Raw genomic sequence first — 18,320 nt, 5'->3', positions numbered from 1 at the left:
ACAAGCAGCCAGAAATAAAATGTTATTTTCTGAGCGATGCCAACCGTTTCATCTGTGCACCTCGTGTATTATTTTCCAAACTTTCTCATTACATGCAGGTTATTATCTCCCATCCATAAATCACATCTCCCTTCCTTCCTACAGTCCCCCTGACAATCTGTTCCATTAACTTGTGCCACTGCTGCATAATGGCTGGGATAAGTGCTCTGATCCACCCACACAATTCCTGCTGGAGTTGCATTGACAGCCAGAGAGATTCTGCTCTGGCCCCTGGACAGCACCAGAAATTCTGTTCAGACATATTGACAATTATTATTGCACTTCTCTAGTTTCCTATTGAGTTAAAAGGCATTTTAAAAAAAAGAAGAAGAGGATTTCACAACCACAAAAAGGATCTTCACCATAAATGCCAAATTTACCCTCAGAGCAGCACTGTTGCCAGAAGCTAATGCAGTCTCAATTAAAGAAATTAAAGATAACCAAATACATTTCCTGGTTTAATAAAATAAATAAATAAACCTCAACTCCCCCAAATTCCCTAGAGAGAGGAAATGAGGAAAGCTCAGAGCTGCCTGCTAAGGGTGAGAAGCCCTAATGGAATTCCATGATTAATCCCCTGCGATCCTCAGGGTGGACTCCAGCCCTGGGTGTGCAGGTTGTGATGTGAAGGGAGATGACACCTCCCCTTCAGGCATCTGAATCCACTCCCAGATCCATCCCCCCCCAAAAAAAAACCCTTATAAAAACCATGGGCAAGGTAAGATGGCTCAGAACAGAATTCCCAAGTGCTTGAGTAGAAAGGAAGCAGGAAGACAACAAAATCCTGGATTTCTTTGAATTTGGGGGGCTGGGAGGAGGCATTTGAGTATGATGAGGGATTTTAGCCCGAAACCACCCCCCAAAATTAGAGATTCTCACAGGTCACACACAAGAGCACAAAACCACAGAGGCAGGAGAGGGGGACCCTGAGAAGTTTCTCAGAGCAGCTGTGGCTGCCCCTGGATCCCTGGCAGTGCCCAAAGCCGGGCTGGACAGGGCTTGGAGCAGCCTGGGATGGTGGAAGGTGTCCCTGCCCATGGCAGGGGGTGGCACTGGAGGGGCTTTAAGGTCCCTTCACCCCAAACTGGTGTGGGATGCTCTGACCCATTTCAGGATTACACAAGATTAGAGGATGACCAGGCAAGAACAGGGAGAGATGGGGGTGATTTGAGAAGGAAACAACATGGGATGAAGGGACAAAAGCCCCAGCTCTAAGCTGCTCACTGTGCTTGTCTGGCCATGCCCCACACTCCACCAGCACAGTCCTATCCTCTCCCCAAATTCCTTCCTAACTCTTTTTCCAGGTGAGGGACTTCACAGGGGTCTAAAGACCAGCCACCTGAGTGGGGCTGCAGGTCACAAGGTCCCTGTGTCCACGCTGCCTGTGGTGCCAGGGGGTTTGGGAAGGGAGTGGGAGGGTTCTTTTCCCCCTCACCTGGTGAAATAAAAGCACCCCCTTTACCCCCTGAACAGGCTGCCTGAGTCATGCAACCACTCAGGGAAACTGCACAAACCAAAGTGCCAAATCACCCAGCTCTGAATCCCTTGGCAAAGCCTGGCTGTGCTGGACCCCTGTCACTGTCACCCTGGCTCCATGCTCAGGCCAGGCAGTTTTATTGGGATGATTTCAGGGAGGATTTATGGCACCTCACACGGCACCACTGCCAGCACAGGTAACGGAGCCACGTGACGTGCAGGAGCTTAATTAATGGAGAATTATCTCCCAGATAGTTTTCAGTACCCTGAGTGCTCTTGTAGGAGAGGGTTTGTAAATAAAAGATGGATAATTGCAGGCCTGGAAGACAGAATCTTATCAAAGCAAACCCTCACGGGTGGCAATGGGATTGGTGAGTCGAAGCACTTCCCACCCAGCATGGAGCCTCTCCCTCAGAAGGTGGAACAAAACACATTCCTTCCCTCCAGCCTCCAGAGCAGGAATTAAAGCCTTCCCTCCCTTTGAAAACGGAGAGGCCACATTTGCTGAATGCTATCTCCATTCCCAACTGGATAAATGGCTGGCCCTGCAAATTCCCCCTGGAATTGCAGAGAACTTTTTAGATTGAAGGGGTTCTTTTCCCCACAAGTCACAGGGATGCTGCAGCTACAAGGCTGTTGCTGTTTTGCTGATGAAGCCCAAGAAATAAACAGGGTCCATCCCATTCTCCTGAAGCCATTTATCTCTACTGAGAATTGAAAACACGGTTGAAAACAAATGGGGAAAATAAAAGCATGTTAGAGAAACAGCAAAATTCAGCTGTACTGACTGAGGAAATGCTGCTGCCATCCCCATCCATTTTTTGTGTCAGCTTGCCCTACAAAAACATTGGAACAGCAGCAAATCACCCAGTGGGTGAAAATTCAGAATCCCTGGGTGAAAAAAGAATAAGGAAATTTATTCAGAATAACCTGAATACACTACAGAGTCAAACTGAAGCATCAAAAAAAACCCCAAAAATCCTTAAATCTTGATAAAATTCCTAAAACTCATTTGGAAAATAAATGAAACCAAGCAGCCCTGTCTGAACAGGCACCACAGAGCAACTGGAGTCAAACCCAGCATTACTTTTGCAGAGGGGGCTTAATTATTGATTTATCTCATGAATATTTCTGTGGAGCTGATGGAGTTTGGCTCGTGGCCAGTGATCCACTTTCAGCTCTCAGTGCCAGCAGAAAAGAACCTTTAATTCCTTGCAACAAATCCCCCCCCCCCCAGAAAACATCATTTCATTTTGGTGTAGCTCTGCAATTCAGGAAATCAGACCTTGGGGAATATTTTAAAGCTGTTCTTCCACCTTGATGCACGACCTGGAAAACAGACTCTTCCAAAAAGGAATCGGAAGTACAAAGATGCCCCGAAACAAAGGCAGCTACTAAAAAACCCTCTTGAGCAACATTTTTGCATAGTTCTGACACAGCAATACTCAGAGTAGCAGCTCTCTCACTATTATTGACTCGCACTGGTGCAACCAAGTCACTGCCAGACTCAAAATCATCCAAATTTTCTCCAGTTTTCACCAGGCTCCAGCATTTCAGCTAACCTACCCTACTTCCTTACAGCAGTGGGAGAAGAGAATTTGGTCATTTCTTTTGTTTAATTAACAGTTTAGAGAGAAAAGGCAGAAAAAATGTTATCTGTAGAAGAAAAGAAAAAAAAAGATGCCATAATTCACGAGGCCTGAGACCCCTCTAACTAAAAGTCTCCTGATTTTAGGAGCAGTTGAGAATGAAAAGAGAACAGTGGATATTAGGAAAAGTTTCTTCCCAGAAAGGGTGACCAAGTGATCAGGAAAGTGGTGGAGTCCCCATTCCTGGAGGGATTTAAAATCCATGTGGATGTGGCACTTGGGGACACAGGTCAGTGGTGGCCTTGGCAGTGCTGGGGAAAGGCTGGACTCGATCTTAAAGGTCTTCTCCAGCCTAAATTCCACGATTGTCCATTTCGTAAACATCCAACACTTCGAAGCCAATTTTAAACTACTGGGGTTTTACTGTTATTCAGAGAACGTCATGATTTCCTTTGAACAAAACCAAAATTTCACAGCCAGAAAATAAAACCCATCCTCAGGCAGCTCCTGGAGCAGCACTGGAGGAGGGGTCAGACAAGGCCACCTCAGGGGCAGGGATAACCCATGGGTGGAGCAGGGTTTAGGATATTCCAAAACAAAGTGGAACAGGTGGAAATTTCCAAACAAAGCAGTTTTGGTGAAAGCCCCAAGGACCTTCAGCTGCACCTCCAGAAGCCAGAACTCCATCCCAGTTGTGCCATGGCAGTGCTGTGTTAATCTCCACTTTGTTAAACCTAGCACTGGCAGATTTATGGGGCCACGGGGTGGCTCAGGAGATTTGTAATGGGATCCTGAGCGTGGAGTCAAATCCAGCCCGGGGCAGGAGAGGTCACAGCGGCTCCACAGGGCACCTCTGGCCCCTGGAGCAGCTTCCCTGTCAGCAAGAGCCAGGATGGAGGGGGATCAGGGAACAATCCTGGTCACGGGGCATCCTGGCAGGGTGGCAGAGGGAGACAAGGGGGATCCCTGCACCTCCCTGCAAAGAAAGCATTTCCTGAGCTCCCACTGTCACATTTGCTCTGGGGTGCACCGGTTCAGAGCCTAATTTAGTGTGTGGCTGAATCCTGAGGGAGGAATTCCTGGAGGGCCTTGATCATGACAGCAGTGAGCCCCCGGGCACATCTCTGCCCCCCAGACCTCCACCTGTGAGAGGCCAAAACACCTCAGGACATCAGGACAAGGACACAGTCCCTCACCAGAGAGCTTTGTTCTCATCCCATCACCACCAGCAGCACCGCTGCAGGCAGATCATTCTCCTCTGCCCTCCAGAACTGCAAATCTCGAGTATTCCCAACTCCAGGAGAGAAGAAGATTCCAGCATCCACGATTTAACAGAGCAACCACACCCCAGAGCTCAGGGAATAATCCCTTGGTTCCCCGCTGGTCGGGTGTGCTCCTGATCCACTGGAGACCAGTGACAACAACTTAAATTCCCTTCCTCACTTGCAAACCGAGGAGCTAAATGCCAGCAGTGCTGGAAGCTGGAATGTTTACAGATCTGATGCTGCAGCAGGATTGCAAAAGCCCGGGATGGAACAGAAACATTCTCCCCGCCCTGCTCCAGCCTCCGACCACACTAAAACCTCACGAACTGAAAACACGGCAGAGAATCACGGAAGGAGAATGACAGGACCAGGAGTTCTGCGCTTCCCTGCACCTTTTCCATGGAAAAGGGTAGATACTCCAAAGGGCTGGAAGGGCAGCAGGCACCACAGTGCTGGGCATGATTTTGTCTACAGACAGAACTGATGTGCAGCTAGCCCAGCATCACCTGGTTTGTAGTATCGTAGCCTTGACCTGCATCCCTTGGAAAAACTCGGCTCTGCATCCCAAGGACTGCGGGAATAGCCACGATTGGAGGGTGGCACAGCCTCCACAGGCACAGCAATTACCCTGCAGAGCAGCTGCTCCCAGCAACAGACCTCTTCCAGCAGGGATGGAGCAGAGGGATCCATCTGCAGGGGCATTCACACCTCCCACTGCTCTGGCTCCGTGGCACCGGGGCAGAGCCAGCCCTGCCAGGGCCAAGCCACAGCTGAAACACCTGCTGAAACCCCATGCCACAGCTGAAATATCTCCTAAAACCCCATGCCACAGCTGAAACACCTGCTGAAACCTCATTCCATAAGAACACGGAGGAAGATCAGCTCTTCCAGGAAGGAATGCACAGGAACGTCAGTGCTTCGCACAGTGTTTGATCCCCACTATAAAATCACTGAGCTCTCTTCCCTCTAACAGCATTCCACTGGTTTCTTTTACCTTCCAATTCTTATCTCTTTGCCCAGTTTCTTCTGCTCCTTCCCTACCCCCAGTTTTGGAGGGGTGGGATGGAGGACAGAGGACACAGCTCCCCTTTGGGCCACGCACCACCCCAGTCCTCGGAGCCTCAGCTCCAGTTCCTCTCATCCATAACCCCTGTGGAAAGAGGAACTTGCTCATTCCCACCCATCACCTTCCAAACAGCTTCTGCTTTTTGCCCGATTTCCTTCTATCCCTCATTATCTGGAGAAAATCCAAAAAGCAGAACTCTGAGTTTTACTCAAAATGTCCAAATCTCACCATTTTGGCACCAACCCTCCAATCCCCCTCAAGAACAAGCAGTTGGGGAGCAGGTAATGGTAACAAAACTACAAATTTTAGTAAAATTTTTAAAAAATAAGGATTCTTTCCCTGATGTAGCAGGGTCTAGGAAAGCTTAAATAGGAAACTGCTAAGCAGAGACCCCCCCCAATGCTGTTTGGAAAACATTTGCATTTGTGGGAGCAGGGCTATGATGACTGCAGTGCTTGGTTTGGTGACACTCAGCAATCCTATCCCTGTTAATAAAATTGTATCAGGCAATTAGACAAGCAGAGACCAAAAAGTCATCACAAAAATGTTACAAACCAGAATTGCTGCTTCCTCCATTTCTGCACCAGTTACCAGGAGGAAAGCAGAATATTTAATAATTTGGTAAATTAATCCACTGCTGATAAATAAAGTCAAGCATCAAGAAATTCAGATTTGTTTAAATCTAAATCAAAATTTAAGGGGAATTGCAGCTGGCTCTGCATTTGGTGGGAAGAACATCTCCATCAGCTTGTCCCACCCTGAGGCATGGGTGGTGACACACCTTGTGCTTCCCTGGACAGCTGGCAAAGGGTGCTGGATGTGTTACTACAGCAACTGCAGCCCAAACCCTCACAGCAGGAATGTGAAGGAAAGTGGTATTTCTGAGCTGGTAAAATACACACACAAAACACACCCCCCTCCTGGGAACTCAGTAAGGACAAAGAGCTGCTTGGACTTTCTTTGGTAATTTTTTGGGGGGCTTTTTATGAGCAAGAACAGATTCTCTGGCTCATAACCCTTCCTGTGCTCTCCCTGCAGCAAGCAAGGCATTACAGCCTGCAGAGAGCTCATCTCCTACAGCACAGCAATGAGATCAGCAGAGCAGCCCCACTTTCTGCTAAATTATCCCCAAACAGGCCGGAATTATCTGGCAGTAATTCCATCAGCAGCTTTAGCAGTGCGTTCCCTGAGCACTTTTCCCAGAGCAGAGAGCAGCCCCGTTCCCTCCCAGCTCCAGAGGCTCTGATCCTGTTAAACTCTTCCAGCCATGAGTGAAAGCTCTGCCGCTGCTTCCTGACACACCAGGACAGGGAAGAGGAGGGAAGCACCACGACCTGTAAAATGACAGCCCTGTAAACACAGCACCTGCTGGCTCTTATGTAAACCCTGCCTCTTATTCTGATTTTTCTACAGCAGAAACAAAGCCAAACCTGCAAGACACTGGGCTGGCAACTAGCAGGGGATAAGGAGGTGCAAATCATCATTAACTGGGTGCAAATAATCATTAACAGGATGATTTAATAACCTTTTTTTTTTGATTAACATAAGCACTTGCTCTTCCTGATAAGCCACAAGCCGTTCTGCAGGACTTCAGCCTCCAGCCCCCCTCAGCATTTGGTAATGTTTTAAGGGAAAAAAACCAAACCAAACAAAAACCAACACACCAACAAGGGGCTCCAGGTCCCAAGCACTGCAGGTGCCTCTCTCCACCACTCCAGGACAGGACAATTTGCTCTGAATTCCCACCTCCACTGGCAGCACCACGGCTGCTGCAGCTTTCGGGCTCTCACCTTGCAGAGAACCCCAAATGACTTTCTCAACACCAGCCTGAAGCGTGCACAAGCAGCTCTCACAGTCCCAAAAATCTGAAATATCTGGAATTCAAACCTCCAAACCTACAACAGATCAGAGAAAAGCAAGGAGTATTTCCACTGCACAAACAGGGAGCCGATGTTTGAGGTCACTGGGAAGTCAAATCCAGTTTTTTTCAGTTCCATACAAAGTTTGCATCCCAAACAGCCCAAATCCAAGCTCTGCTGAGGATAATGGATTAACAGCAGCACCAGGAGCAATTCTATGTTTATCTAGCACTGCTTTTGGTGAAATAGCACATGGATTTACTACAGAACAACAAAGAATGGTTCATTTTAAGGAAAACACGAATCCCGTATTTAGTGATTCGCTCTGACCCGTTCTGGCACACACCCAGCCATAAAACCACCTCAGGGGCTCCCATTTCCCCCCAGCATTCCCACCTTCCTCCTGCACAGCCCCACAGCTCCAGCATCACACAAGGCACATAAATAAGTTTTTTGTGCTGGCAACAGCTTTGTTTGAAGTTTATGGCTGAGTTTACTCCACAATACTCAGAAAATCTGGGCCGCACACAAAGCAAGCCACGGAGAGAATAAATCCTCTATCACCAACATAAGCAAACATTTTTCTCCAGGAAAATGTTCCTGCACATGCTCCCATGTAGTGAGATTAACTCTGCTTTTAAGATACGTTTGCAGCGCTGAACTGTTTTGCTTTGAAGTTAAATTGTGAGAGATACCATAAAGTGAGAAATAATCAAGCCAAGTGACAGCAGTTTTCCACTGGGTATTTATGGGTGAGCCAGAAAGCGGGAAGAAAATACAAAAAGCATAGGGAGAGGTCCTGAGAGGAGAAAACCAAGCAAAATGCAAGATAAAAGGGGAGAGGGGAGGAGAAGTAATAAAGGAGAGAGGGAGAATAGAAATGCAAAATAAAAGGAGATGTAAAGGGAGAGAGAGGTAGAGGATGGATATGACAGGGGGGTGCAGGAACAAAAAAGGGCACAGATCCTTACCCAGTGAACCACAGGACCAAGCCCTGTGAGAAGTAGCAGCATTGCCCCCATCTCCCTGCTGGCCTAAATACAGAGCATGGAGCAGTGCAGGAGGGCTGTGCAGGCAGAAAAGAGATTACAGCTGCAGAAAAACCTGACTTCTGGTAACAGCTCGGCTAAAAATACTCCCTAACCCAGTTACCCCAATCCAGAGAACGCTCTCCTGCTCAGCCTTTGCTAAGTGGGGGAATAATTTAGTAGCCAGGATGATTCCTGGGTATCAGTGTGACTTTTGAAATTCAACTTCCACCCCTCAGAAGCACAGGTCTTCAGCTCAGGAGCTGCCACAACATCTTTTGCTGACTGGAAAATGCTGCCATAGGAACAGGATCTCAGCAAATTTGGGAATATTTTGTACTGCCAAAAGGTGTTGGAGGCCTTTGGGGTCGTTGAACGTGTAACAAAATGTGGTTTCGGTATCAAATCCTCCTCGTGGAAGAGAAATGTTCTACAGCAGCTTCAAAACCACCCCAGCTTTTCAAGGTTCACTCCATTCCCTGAGCCAGGAGAAAGATTTTTACACCATCCAAGAGCATCTCCTGTCCATCATCATAACTAGGTAGTGAAAAAAGGAATTCTCTCAGCAGAGAAAGAGAGAGAGAGGCACTGAAAGAATTAATCACTTTTAGCAAAGACTACTATTAAATATTTAAGTTTTTGTCTCTGGATACTCATTTCTCATGGGGGAAAAAAAAAATCCCACATTCCTGGTGTTAGTGAGACTCAGTCTCACAGTTGGGAAATAGGCATTTTCTGAAGCTGTTCTGTGACCAATTATTGATATTTTAATGGGAATCTGATGACAATTACAAGCACTTCCCATAAAAAGCCAAGAACCAAAGAGGCCATAAATCTGTAGAAATGGATGAATAAAAGCAGGAATCCATCAGCAATGCCATGCCTGTGACTCCACACCTTTAAGGCCGTGAAGGATCCCATTTTGGATATTTTGAGGCAAATTTTTGCTGCTGTGCTTGCTTTGTTTTGCTGGGATTATATAAATATGCAATGTTTTCACACTCCAAAATCCAATAAAACTGAATTAAGTTCACAAACCACAAACAAGCGCCATTATCCCACGTGTACCTTCCAGGGGAGCTGGAAAAACAAACATTGGCAACACCTCAGCTAAATCCAAAGTGTCAAACAATTACTGAGCAGCTCCAAACCACTTCTCTGTCTGCACACCTGGGTTTTAAAAGGTTGCAGCAACACCAAATCAAGCAAAAGAGGGAAAATAAAGAGCCTGAGAGTATTTGGGAGGAGTTGGGAGTATTTGGGAGTTGAAAAACCCAACAAAAACAAACACAAGAACACCCCTGCAGATGTTAAGAAAAATAAAACAAGCCACAAGCAAATCCCCCTGTCCAGAAGGGATCTTTTGAGGAAAAGATTCACACCAAATTCCAGATACACTTTTGCATTCAGCTAAACCAGCCAGGACTTAACCAGAAATGCCTCAGCAGCCAGACAGCCCCAAGCCAGGGAAGCTGAGGTGGAAATGTGGGGTTTTAAGAAATACATGGCAATACCTGGAGACACCTTAGGCAGCACAGAACAAGGAATTTTGGAAGAAAACAAATCCCAAGTGAGTCATTTTCACGACAACAGGAAGGACACCCAGGATAATAGCAAGGCTGTCAGCAGCCAAGCTGAAACCGTCACGAGAAACGAAACGAAATCATCTTTCCTCCCAAGCCTGTTTTCCTCACAGAAACTCCCCCAGAGAAAAGCAGATCAATATTAAAGACTTACAAGCAGCACTGCATCCTTAATTTTCCCTTTCTGAACAACTTTATTCTTCTGGCACAGTTGGAAGCCCCAAGCCAGTGCAGGGAGCTGCGAGCACGTCACCCCCCGGGAGCTTCCCCCGCACGCTCGGGGCAGGGAGCCTCGGGAAAAATCCTCTCCAGTGGAGCACACCAAGCGCTCCCAGACTGCCCCAAATAACCCCAAATCTCCCTGCACCAGCCTCAACACTTGCCAAAACAAATCCGAGCCCCAGTGGTTGACTGGTGCATCCCAGGGGAAGGAAAAGGACTGGGACAAGCGGGAATGATGCTCAATGTTTAAACCTTCTGGTCCCAAAAAAAGGCATCCAGCAGGAGGGGAAAAGACAACACAGAGTGGCTTGAAACTTCATTTTCCTGTGGTTTGACAATTTGTCTTGTTGGAATCCATCGCCTGTGCTTTAAGTTTTGAAGGTTTAAGTAGGAATCTGTATTTCTGACAGGATAGGTTTGGAGAAGGATGCCCAGAGGGGATTGGGAAAAGAGAAAAAAAGATGCCCCGAGAAAACACAAAAGGGAAATTACCGGGGCGAGGAAATATGCTTTTTATTTTGAGTAAATCATCTTTCTAGCAGCACCATCAATAAATAGAAGCCATTTTCACACCTGAGTTCTCACCGCTCTTTTAGAAAACAGAAAAGCAAACACAAGGGCAGCTTCACCCATAAAACACACATTGACCTGTGCTGGATCACCTGCCCCCAGTTCAGCACTTACAGACAAGCCTGGAAGAGCAGGAATGTCCATTCCAGAAGGAAAACAGCTGAGGATTCAGAGGAGAATCAAACAACCCCCTGCCCCGAACCACTCAGAAGTGGCTTAAACCTGGCAAGAATGGGCCAGGCAGCCAAGGATTTCGCTTTGAACCTTTTTGTGAAGTATCCCTGTCTTGGGAACACCTCACAAAATTGAGTCAATTCCAACAGAATCCCAGGAGCTGAACTGGCTGCCACTCATCCCAATAACCTGTGGTTCTGGGATTAGACAAAGGCATGGTGGAAAAGGAGAATATCTGGAGAAATCCTCATCAACACAGATTTTTTCCATTGCCACTGTGGCAGGGTAATATTGCACACCTGCTTCGGTGCTTTCTGGGAGTCTCACTGCCACAAGAAATAAATGTGTTTCTTGATAATCAGCACCAGAACAGTTCCATCCTGTCCCAACACACTGTAAAAACAGACCCAAACCCCTCCTCAGTCATCTCATCAGGCCCCTGATTCTAATATTCCACACAAGCTCCCGAAAATAAGTGTGGAGCACAGGAACTGCCTTAAAAAAACAGCCACTCTTTAAATATCTGCAAATATCAAGCTTGGGAGCAGCTCCCTGAATGGCCACACCAGTTCTTCGGGAAATGAAATCGTTTCTTCTGCAGGGAACAGAAAATTCATCCAGATCCAGTGGGATCACCCTGTGTTTGCTCTTTCCCAAATGAGCAGCAACGTGATCCACAGGCTTCTGGTTCTTCCCGAGGTACCTATGGAGCAACGTCAGCCCAAAGCAAAAAGCCAGAGCCAGAGCTCTGGAAATAGTCTGACCTGAAAGCACCAGAGCCACAGGGGATGAGCACAGCACAGTGTGGCTCAGCTCCTCCACGGAATGGGGAAAGGCAGCGGGGTCCAGACATTATTCCAGGCTGCAGGAAAATCCTGGGGTGTGCAGGAAGGGGGGGGGACATTTCTGAAACAAACAGCTCCCACAAAGTGTTTGTCAGCTGTCTGAAGACACCAATTCCCCAGGAATTCCATGCTCAGCCAGGTATTCGTATCCCAAAAGTCCTTCTCAGAAGCTTTCAGCCAAAACTCACTCGGTCCTCACCGGAAAAGAGGAGCTGGAAAACACCGGAGATGCTGGGAGGCAAAGCAAGGAGCAGCTCTGCAGAACATGGGATCTGCCAGGAGAACAGCACCCCACAATCCACTGACAGCCCTGGGGCCACAGCCTCCCAATCTCATCCAGAAGGAGCTTTTTGCACAAGTCACTTGTAGGAACAAACCCTCCACAGGCACAGGGGATGTGCGTTCGGGGGTCGAGATGGACGCTTGGCTTTTGGGAAAAGCTGCACCAAAAAAAACAACCCCAGCAGCACAGGGCAGTTTTTAAATTTTTATTTCTTTTAAACTCACCATTTATCTGTTATCCCAAGGATTTTTGTTTTTTTTTATTTTTTTAATCTGTTTTACCCACAGAGTGACAACTGTTTAACAGCACTCAGAGATCTCTGTACAGGAGGGATTTTGGAACGTGCTCTTCACTAGCACAAACTCTGCTGACTTCACTGGTATACATGGAACAAAAGATAAAGCATATCCAAATATTTTAGGGATGAAAATAAGTGAGAATCTCTCCACAAGACATCCCAAAATGCACTTACAGCACAAAGTATTAAAAAAAGAAAAGAAAACAAAACCACAGCACTGCTCAGAAAGGAATCAGCCATCAATCTTTGTTTTCCTTTCTCTCACAGAATATTCTGAGCTGGAAGGGACCCACAGAGATGATCCAACTCTCAGCCCTGCACAGGAATTCCTCTCATGGAATATGACACTGCAGAACAGCAGTGACCACGGCAGAGTGGCAGGGCATCAGGTGATGGTTTTGCTTGCTTTAAGGCACGTTAGTTATTTAAGTGGAATATTTCACGGATGAGACAACAGAATCTCCCCCGTGTGAGTAAAGCACAATCCTGGGGGATCCTCCCACTGATCCCGGAGGCCTCCTGGATTTCCCAGGGGCTGGAGCCCCCCGGGATGGGCAGAGAGGGGAAGGGGGAGGCTGTGCCTGAGCCTGACACGGGCAGCACGCGGGGACTGCAGAGCTCAGCAGCTCCTGCTAAGCCGGGCTTTACAAATCCCTCCCGCCGCAGCGCCAAAGGCAGCTGACAGCCACAATGAAGAGCCTTTTATCCCTTCCTGGGAACAACATGAGGTTCCCGAGCTGCCTTTTGGATGTTCAGCTTCCTAACAGGAGATGTTTTCCTGAGCCACCAGCCTGGGAACAGCCCCGCGCTCAAAGGAAGCGGCTGCTCCAGACAAAAAATAAAGGGGCTGAAAACAACAACCCCTCCACAACTAAATTCCTAAATATTTTACACCAGGGCTGGCTGGCAGGATTCTCTGCCACAAACCTAAACCAGCGAGCATCCCAGCAGGTGCTGAGGCTCTGTGCATCCTCCCTTCCCAGATGCCCAGGAATAAAAGCACCCAGAGGAACAGGACACGAGCACACACCGGGAGCTGCCTCCCTTTGCCAGCCCAGCAAAGAGCTCCACGCTCTCCCACGAGCAGGAAGCCAGCTAGAAAAATGCATTTTTAGGTATGTCAGCCAACACAATCAATCAGAGAGTCACCTTGAGGCTGCAGAGGAGCAGGGAGAGAAAATGAAGCTGCAGCCTGGTGAGACTCCTGGGCAGCCAACCACAGAATAAAGCCCTGGATTCATCCCCCATCCCCTTTTCCTGCCCTGCTGAGAGGGGAGATTCACCTAAAAGGCTTTTTGTGCTTTAAACTCTCTGGCAAGAACGGAAGCATGGAGGGTTTTGTCTGATTTAAGCAAAGGAAAAGTCAAGGTAAGACGTTCTCATCCTCCACGAGCCCGGAGATGGGCGGGAAACAGCAAATAAACAGAGAACAAAACAAATCCCAACTCCCAGGGATTTATCCCGTCGGAATAGAGTCAGGACACTGCCCCGGGGCTTCCCTGAGGAGCAGCTCTGACCCACACAACCCCAGTCCCAGCCCAGGGAAACTCAGCCTAAGTGGTTAAACTTTCCCTCTTGGCCGCTCCTTCCCACAAACACCAAGTCATGATCTGCAATTTCTTTGCCCAAGGCCCCAGGGAAGTGTAACAGGAGATGACAGTGGGAAACTCAGGAAGAAAGCTTTTTCCCCCGTGTTTACTGGGAAGAAATAAATTTATTCAGACTTACTAGTTAGAAAAAAAAAAGAAGAAAAAATAGATGGTTCCCTTGAATCAGTTATATTTTATTTTTTTCTTACGTGGTGACATAATTCCTCTGGGGGGAAGCTGATAGTTGTGTCTGGTTTCTTAAATCTTAACAGAACCCTTCTCTTTCCAATCCACGGATCAAAAATAAAAGCTGCATTGCAGTGTTTTCAAATGCTATAGTAAAACACAAAAAAAGTGGTTGGTCCTGGTTTATTTTTGCTCCTAAGAGCTTGTGAAGACTGAAATCCTGCTTTTCCTAGAAGGAAGTCTGCTCTGGTGGTGCCTTCCCACGGATCAGGATTCCTTCCTTGCCCCTGCCAGGCGTTATTTGTTGGAGCAAAGCAGCCACTCTAAACCAATAAAATAATAATAAAAATAATAAAAATAATAAAATCCAGCAGCGCTTCCCACTCCTGCTGCAGTGGGATTCACTGGGGATTGAGCTACACCAGAGCCCAGCGAGCTCAGGGCTGCAAATAAAGAGGACAAAGAATATGGGAAGGTTTTTATGCTCCCTTCCACTCAGCCAAACTACAGCTATTCCCCCAGAACTCCAGCTGATGGCTCCTCCTTGGGAAACAGAAGCTGGATTTGAGGACATATTGCATTAGCTGAGATGATTAAAATCCTAAATAATTACAATTTTTGCCTTAAGAAGGGAAGGCAAACTCTAAGCTTCTGACTTGGTTTTCAAGATAGCAAATAACGCCCCAAAATGAGCTGCCAACCTGAATATCCACGTAAAATAAATATCCATGAAAATCAATACGTGCACTTTCCTTGCTTCTCTCTATTTTTTTTTAACTTCCATGGAAGGAAATTAAAAGTTGCTGTTGTTTTTTCCTTTTTTTTACCCCCACCAAAGGAATTACTCTCACCTGCAAGATACAAAAACCTTGCCCAAAGCATCACAGCTACTGTTTTCCCAGACAACAGATACTTTACAGACAAAGACACATCAGGAGTGGGAAAAGAGAATTTTGAACTCCTCTTCAAAACACAGCGCTGTTAAAGGATTTACAGGAGCTGTATTTTAATCTGCTTTTAACATGTCTGAGGGTTTATTTATTGGGGGGGGAGGGGACCGTGCTGACATTGGTTTCTTAAACATCCAATGGTACAGATACATTTTCCCTCCCAATATTTGTTGGCCAAATCCAGCCCTCTGCTGCTGGCCAAGATTGATAACCAATTTGATTATTCTATTGTTAACAGGCTGCTGGGGGTGCCACCGCTTTAACCTTCACAGAAAGACAATTAATTTGGCAGGACAGAGGGCATTTAATATTAAAAAAATAACTGTGTATGTTCGTAATTCACCAATTTTTTCCCTTGCAACTGTTCGGCAACTTTCAGGAGGGAAGTTTCTGATGACCTCAAGGTTTTGGTAAGAATTTTAACAAACCGTCCAAGGAGTTGTGCTGACCATTAGTTTTAGGGTCTCTTTATCATCATACGGAGCACGTTACTGGTTTAACCACAGATGACCAAAATCGGAACTAAAGCACCACAGCTCAGGCTGGCCGGACACGAAACCAAAAATCTGCGTTCAGGCCCCCAGCAGCGCCCATGAACCCCCACCCAAAGCGGCACCGGGGGCTCTGAGCGCGGCCCCTCCGAGGGACCCGCGCTGGGAGAGGGAGAGGGAAGATGCTGGGCTACGCTGAGCCCTGGGATCAGCCACATCCCGACCCTTTGTTCCCACTAAACCTCTGGAGCAGCCGAGCCCCGGCAGAGCGCGGGGGCCGCGCAGGGCCGGGCGTGCGGCTGCTGCGGGCTGGGGGCGATTTGGCTTCATTTTAGCGTTTTAAACGCGGAAAAAGCCCCAAACTTGGGTCGCATCCCGCAGCGCTGCCCGGCGCGGTCCCGCCGCCGCTCTGCGGGTACCGCCCGCTCTGCGGGGCTGCCGTGCGGCCGCGGGGCGCTGCCGGGGATGGGGATCCCGGGATTGCGGCTCCCGGGATGCGGCTCCCGGCCCCGGGATAACTTCGGTGCCGGCGGCTGCCGCAGGGGCGCGGCGGAGGCGCGGGCGGCCGCCCCAGTCGAGCATGCCCAGTCCCCGGCATGACATCAGCGCCCGAGCCCGCGGCTCCCCCGCGCCCCCCGGGCCCCCCGAGACCCCCGGCACCCCCGGGCCCCTCGGCCGGTGGGTTGGGGGCAGCCCCGGCGTGGTGGGGGGGGGGGAGGGAAGCGGGCAGCGCCGCCCCCTCCCCAATCCCGCTCGGCCACTGCGGGAACAATGGATGGGATGGGGGGGGGACACGCGGGGAGAGCCCGGGGGGCTCCGGCGGGCGGGGGCACCGCGGGGAGGGATGCTCGCCCCGAGAGCAGGGACGCTCGCCCCGCGCCGAGGGATGCTCGCCCCACCCGCGCGGGCGGCAGCGGGATGCGGGATGCCGCAGACTCACCCCGATGACCACGGTCTCGTCGCCCTTGAATTTGGGGATGAATTTGTCGCCGCGCAGGATCTCGGCCTCGTTGAGGGGCCGGAAGCGGCACATCACCTTGATGCTGCACTCGGCGGGGTCCGCCATGGCGGCGGGCGGGCGCCGGGGCTGCGCGGGGCAGGTGCGGCAGCGGCGGGGCTGGGGCCGCCGGGCGGGCGGGGCCGGGAGCCCTCGCAGCCGCTCAGAGCCCGCGGACACGCCCCGGACCGGCCCCGCTCGGGCGCGGCTGCGCGGGCACCGCGGGGACCTCCCCCCGCAGCAGCGGGGAGGGGTGCGGGGAAAGCGACCCTGAAGATCTTCCGCTGCTGCGAGTCCCACAGCTCCCACTGTCCCAGGCTGCTCCCAGCCCCAGTGTCCAGCCTGGCCTTGGACGCTGACAGGGATTCAGGAGCAGCCCCAGCTGCTCTGGGCACCCTGTGCCAGGGCCTGCCCACCCTCGCAAGGAAGGATTTTCTTCCATCTGTCCGAACAAAATTTCCCTATCACTCCACTTGCCCATAAAGAGTCCCTCTCCAGCTTCTTCCAGACACTGGAAACCTGCTACGGGCTCTCCACACAACCTTCTCCTCCAGCATTCCCAGCCAGTCTCCATAGGGAACGTGCTCTAGTTCTCATATGAGCTTCGTGGTTTTCCTCCGGATTTGCTCCAACAAAGCCCCCCTCAGCATCCTCCCCCTTTGCCTCTGGCACAAGCCGGATCTATAACCAGGTTAAAGGATATTTCTTCCTGGAATATCACTCCATGTCTCATTCCTGGGAGGAAAAGCAGAAGCAGTGTTGCCTCTGGGCAACACTTTGACCTTGCTCAATTTACAAGAAGTTTTGTCACGATGCAGCCGGTGATTCAGCATCTGGGAAAAGCAGCGTCTGGAGCCTGCATCTCCTCATCAGGGGTGCTGTCCTCATCCTCCTGCCCTAAAAATGCTCCTTCCTTACTTGCTAAAATCACCTGCAACTCTCCCTCCTGGCTCATTTATTTCCCTGCATTCACATGACTTGAAACAGTCTAAAATACCATGAAGGAAGTCTCCTCCTCCTCCATCATTTTCTCCCTACGAGAATCTCCTGCTTAAAGAAGAATCCAAACACCATTGATGTCCTCCGGGAAGTTGCAGACACGGCCCGGGCTCCAGCAACTCCTGATCCTGGTTTCCACCAGAGTTTTATTCAATTAGCCTCAGCTACACAATTAAGATGAGGGTGGACGACGCTCCAGCATTTTGATGGAGATCTCCCTTTCCTTCAGTCCTTACCTGAGGTGGATGTGAGGAGCAGGCTGGCTACAAAGCCTCTCACACCCTTCTTAAAAGCAATTCCATGGGGGAGAGTTAGCAATGTGCAGCATGTGATAAGACATTATTACATAATGGGATTTATTCCCGTGGATTACCAATTATCCCTTTTATTTCTCTTATGTTTCAAGCTTTTACCCTGAATAGCAAATTTGTTAGTCATGACAAGTAGGGGCTTAGTCATAAAAGACAACCCTTTGGATGAATTAATCCTTATTCTCCTCCATTATCAAGAGCTCATTTTGGAGTGAGATAAGCACAACTCCATTTTTCTATTAGAGCAGGTATAGTCTGCCATCAGGAAGAATGCAGAGAGCCATCTTTTCCCAGCACTTTTGTCACAAACAATGTGACATTGTCTGGAGCGCAGACAATTCTGTATTGTCACCCAGCTGCTATTTTTACTGCTTATTGCCAGATTAGGTGAAGCAGCCTGGTAGGAACATCCATTTTCAGGCAGATTCGGGAGTGATCAGCACCTCCTTGGGTCTGTGAGCTGCTCCCAGGCTGGGCTGGGTGCCTGAAGGTGTGAGGGA

The 18,320-nt window shown here is 49.1% G+C and overlaps 1 protein-coding gene across 2 annotated transcripts in view; it reads right to left on the bottom strand.

Annotated features, from left to right (window-relative positions):
• KIF5C (kinesin family member 5C) overlaps positions 1-16,638 on the bottom strand; it is a 66,412-nt gene extending 49,774 nt beyond the window's left edge. For both annotated transcript variants that reach the window (XM_048309112.1, XM_048309113.1), the window contains exon 1: positions 16,454-16,638. In XM_048309112.1, the coding sequence (XP_048165069.1) occupies positions 16,454-16,579 (126 nt within the window). In that variant the 5' untranslated portion in view covers positions 16,580-16,638. The remainder of the gene's footprint in view (positions 1-16,453) is intronic.
• Positions 16,639-18,320: the final 1,682 nt, after the last annotated feature.

This window comes from Corvus hawaiiensis, chromosome 7 (genome assembly GCF_020740725.1).
Source record: "Corvus hawaiiensis isolate bCorHaw1 chromosome 7, bCorHaw1.pri.cur, whole genome shotgun sequence".
In the NCBI taxonomy this organism is placed as follows: domain Eukaryota; kingdom Metazoa; phylum Chordata; class Aves; order Passeriformes; family Corvidae; genus Corvus; species Corvus hawaiiensis.
This window is presented reverse-complemented; position numbering and strand designations above follow the sequence as displayed.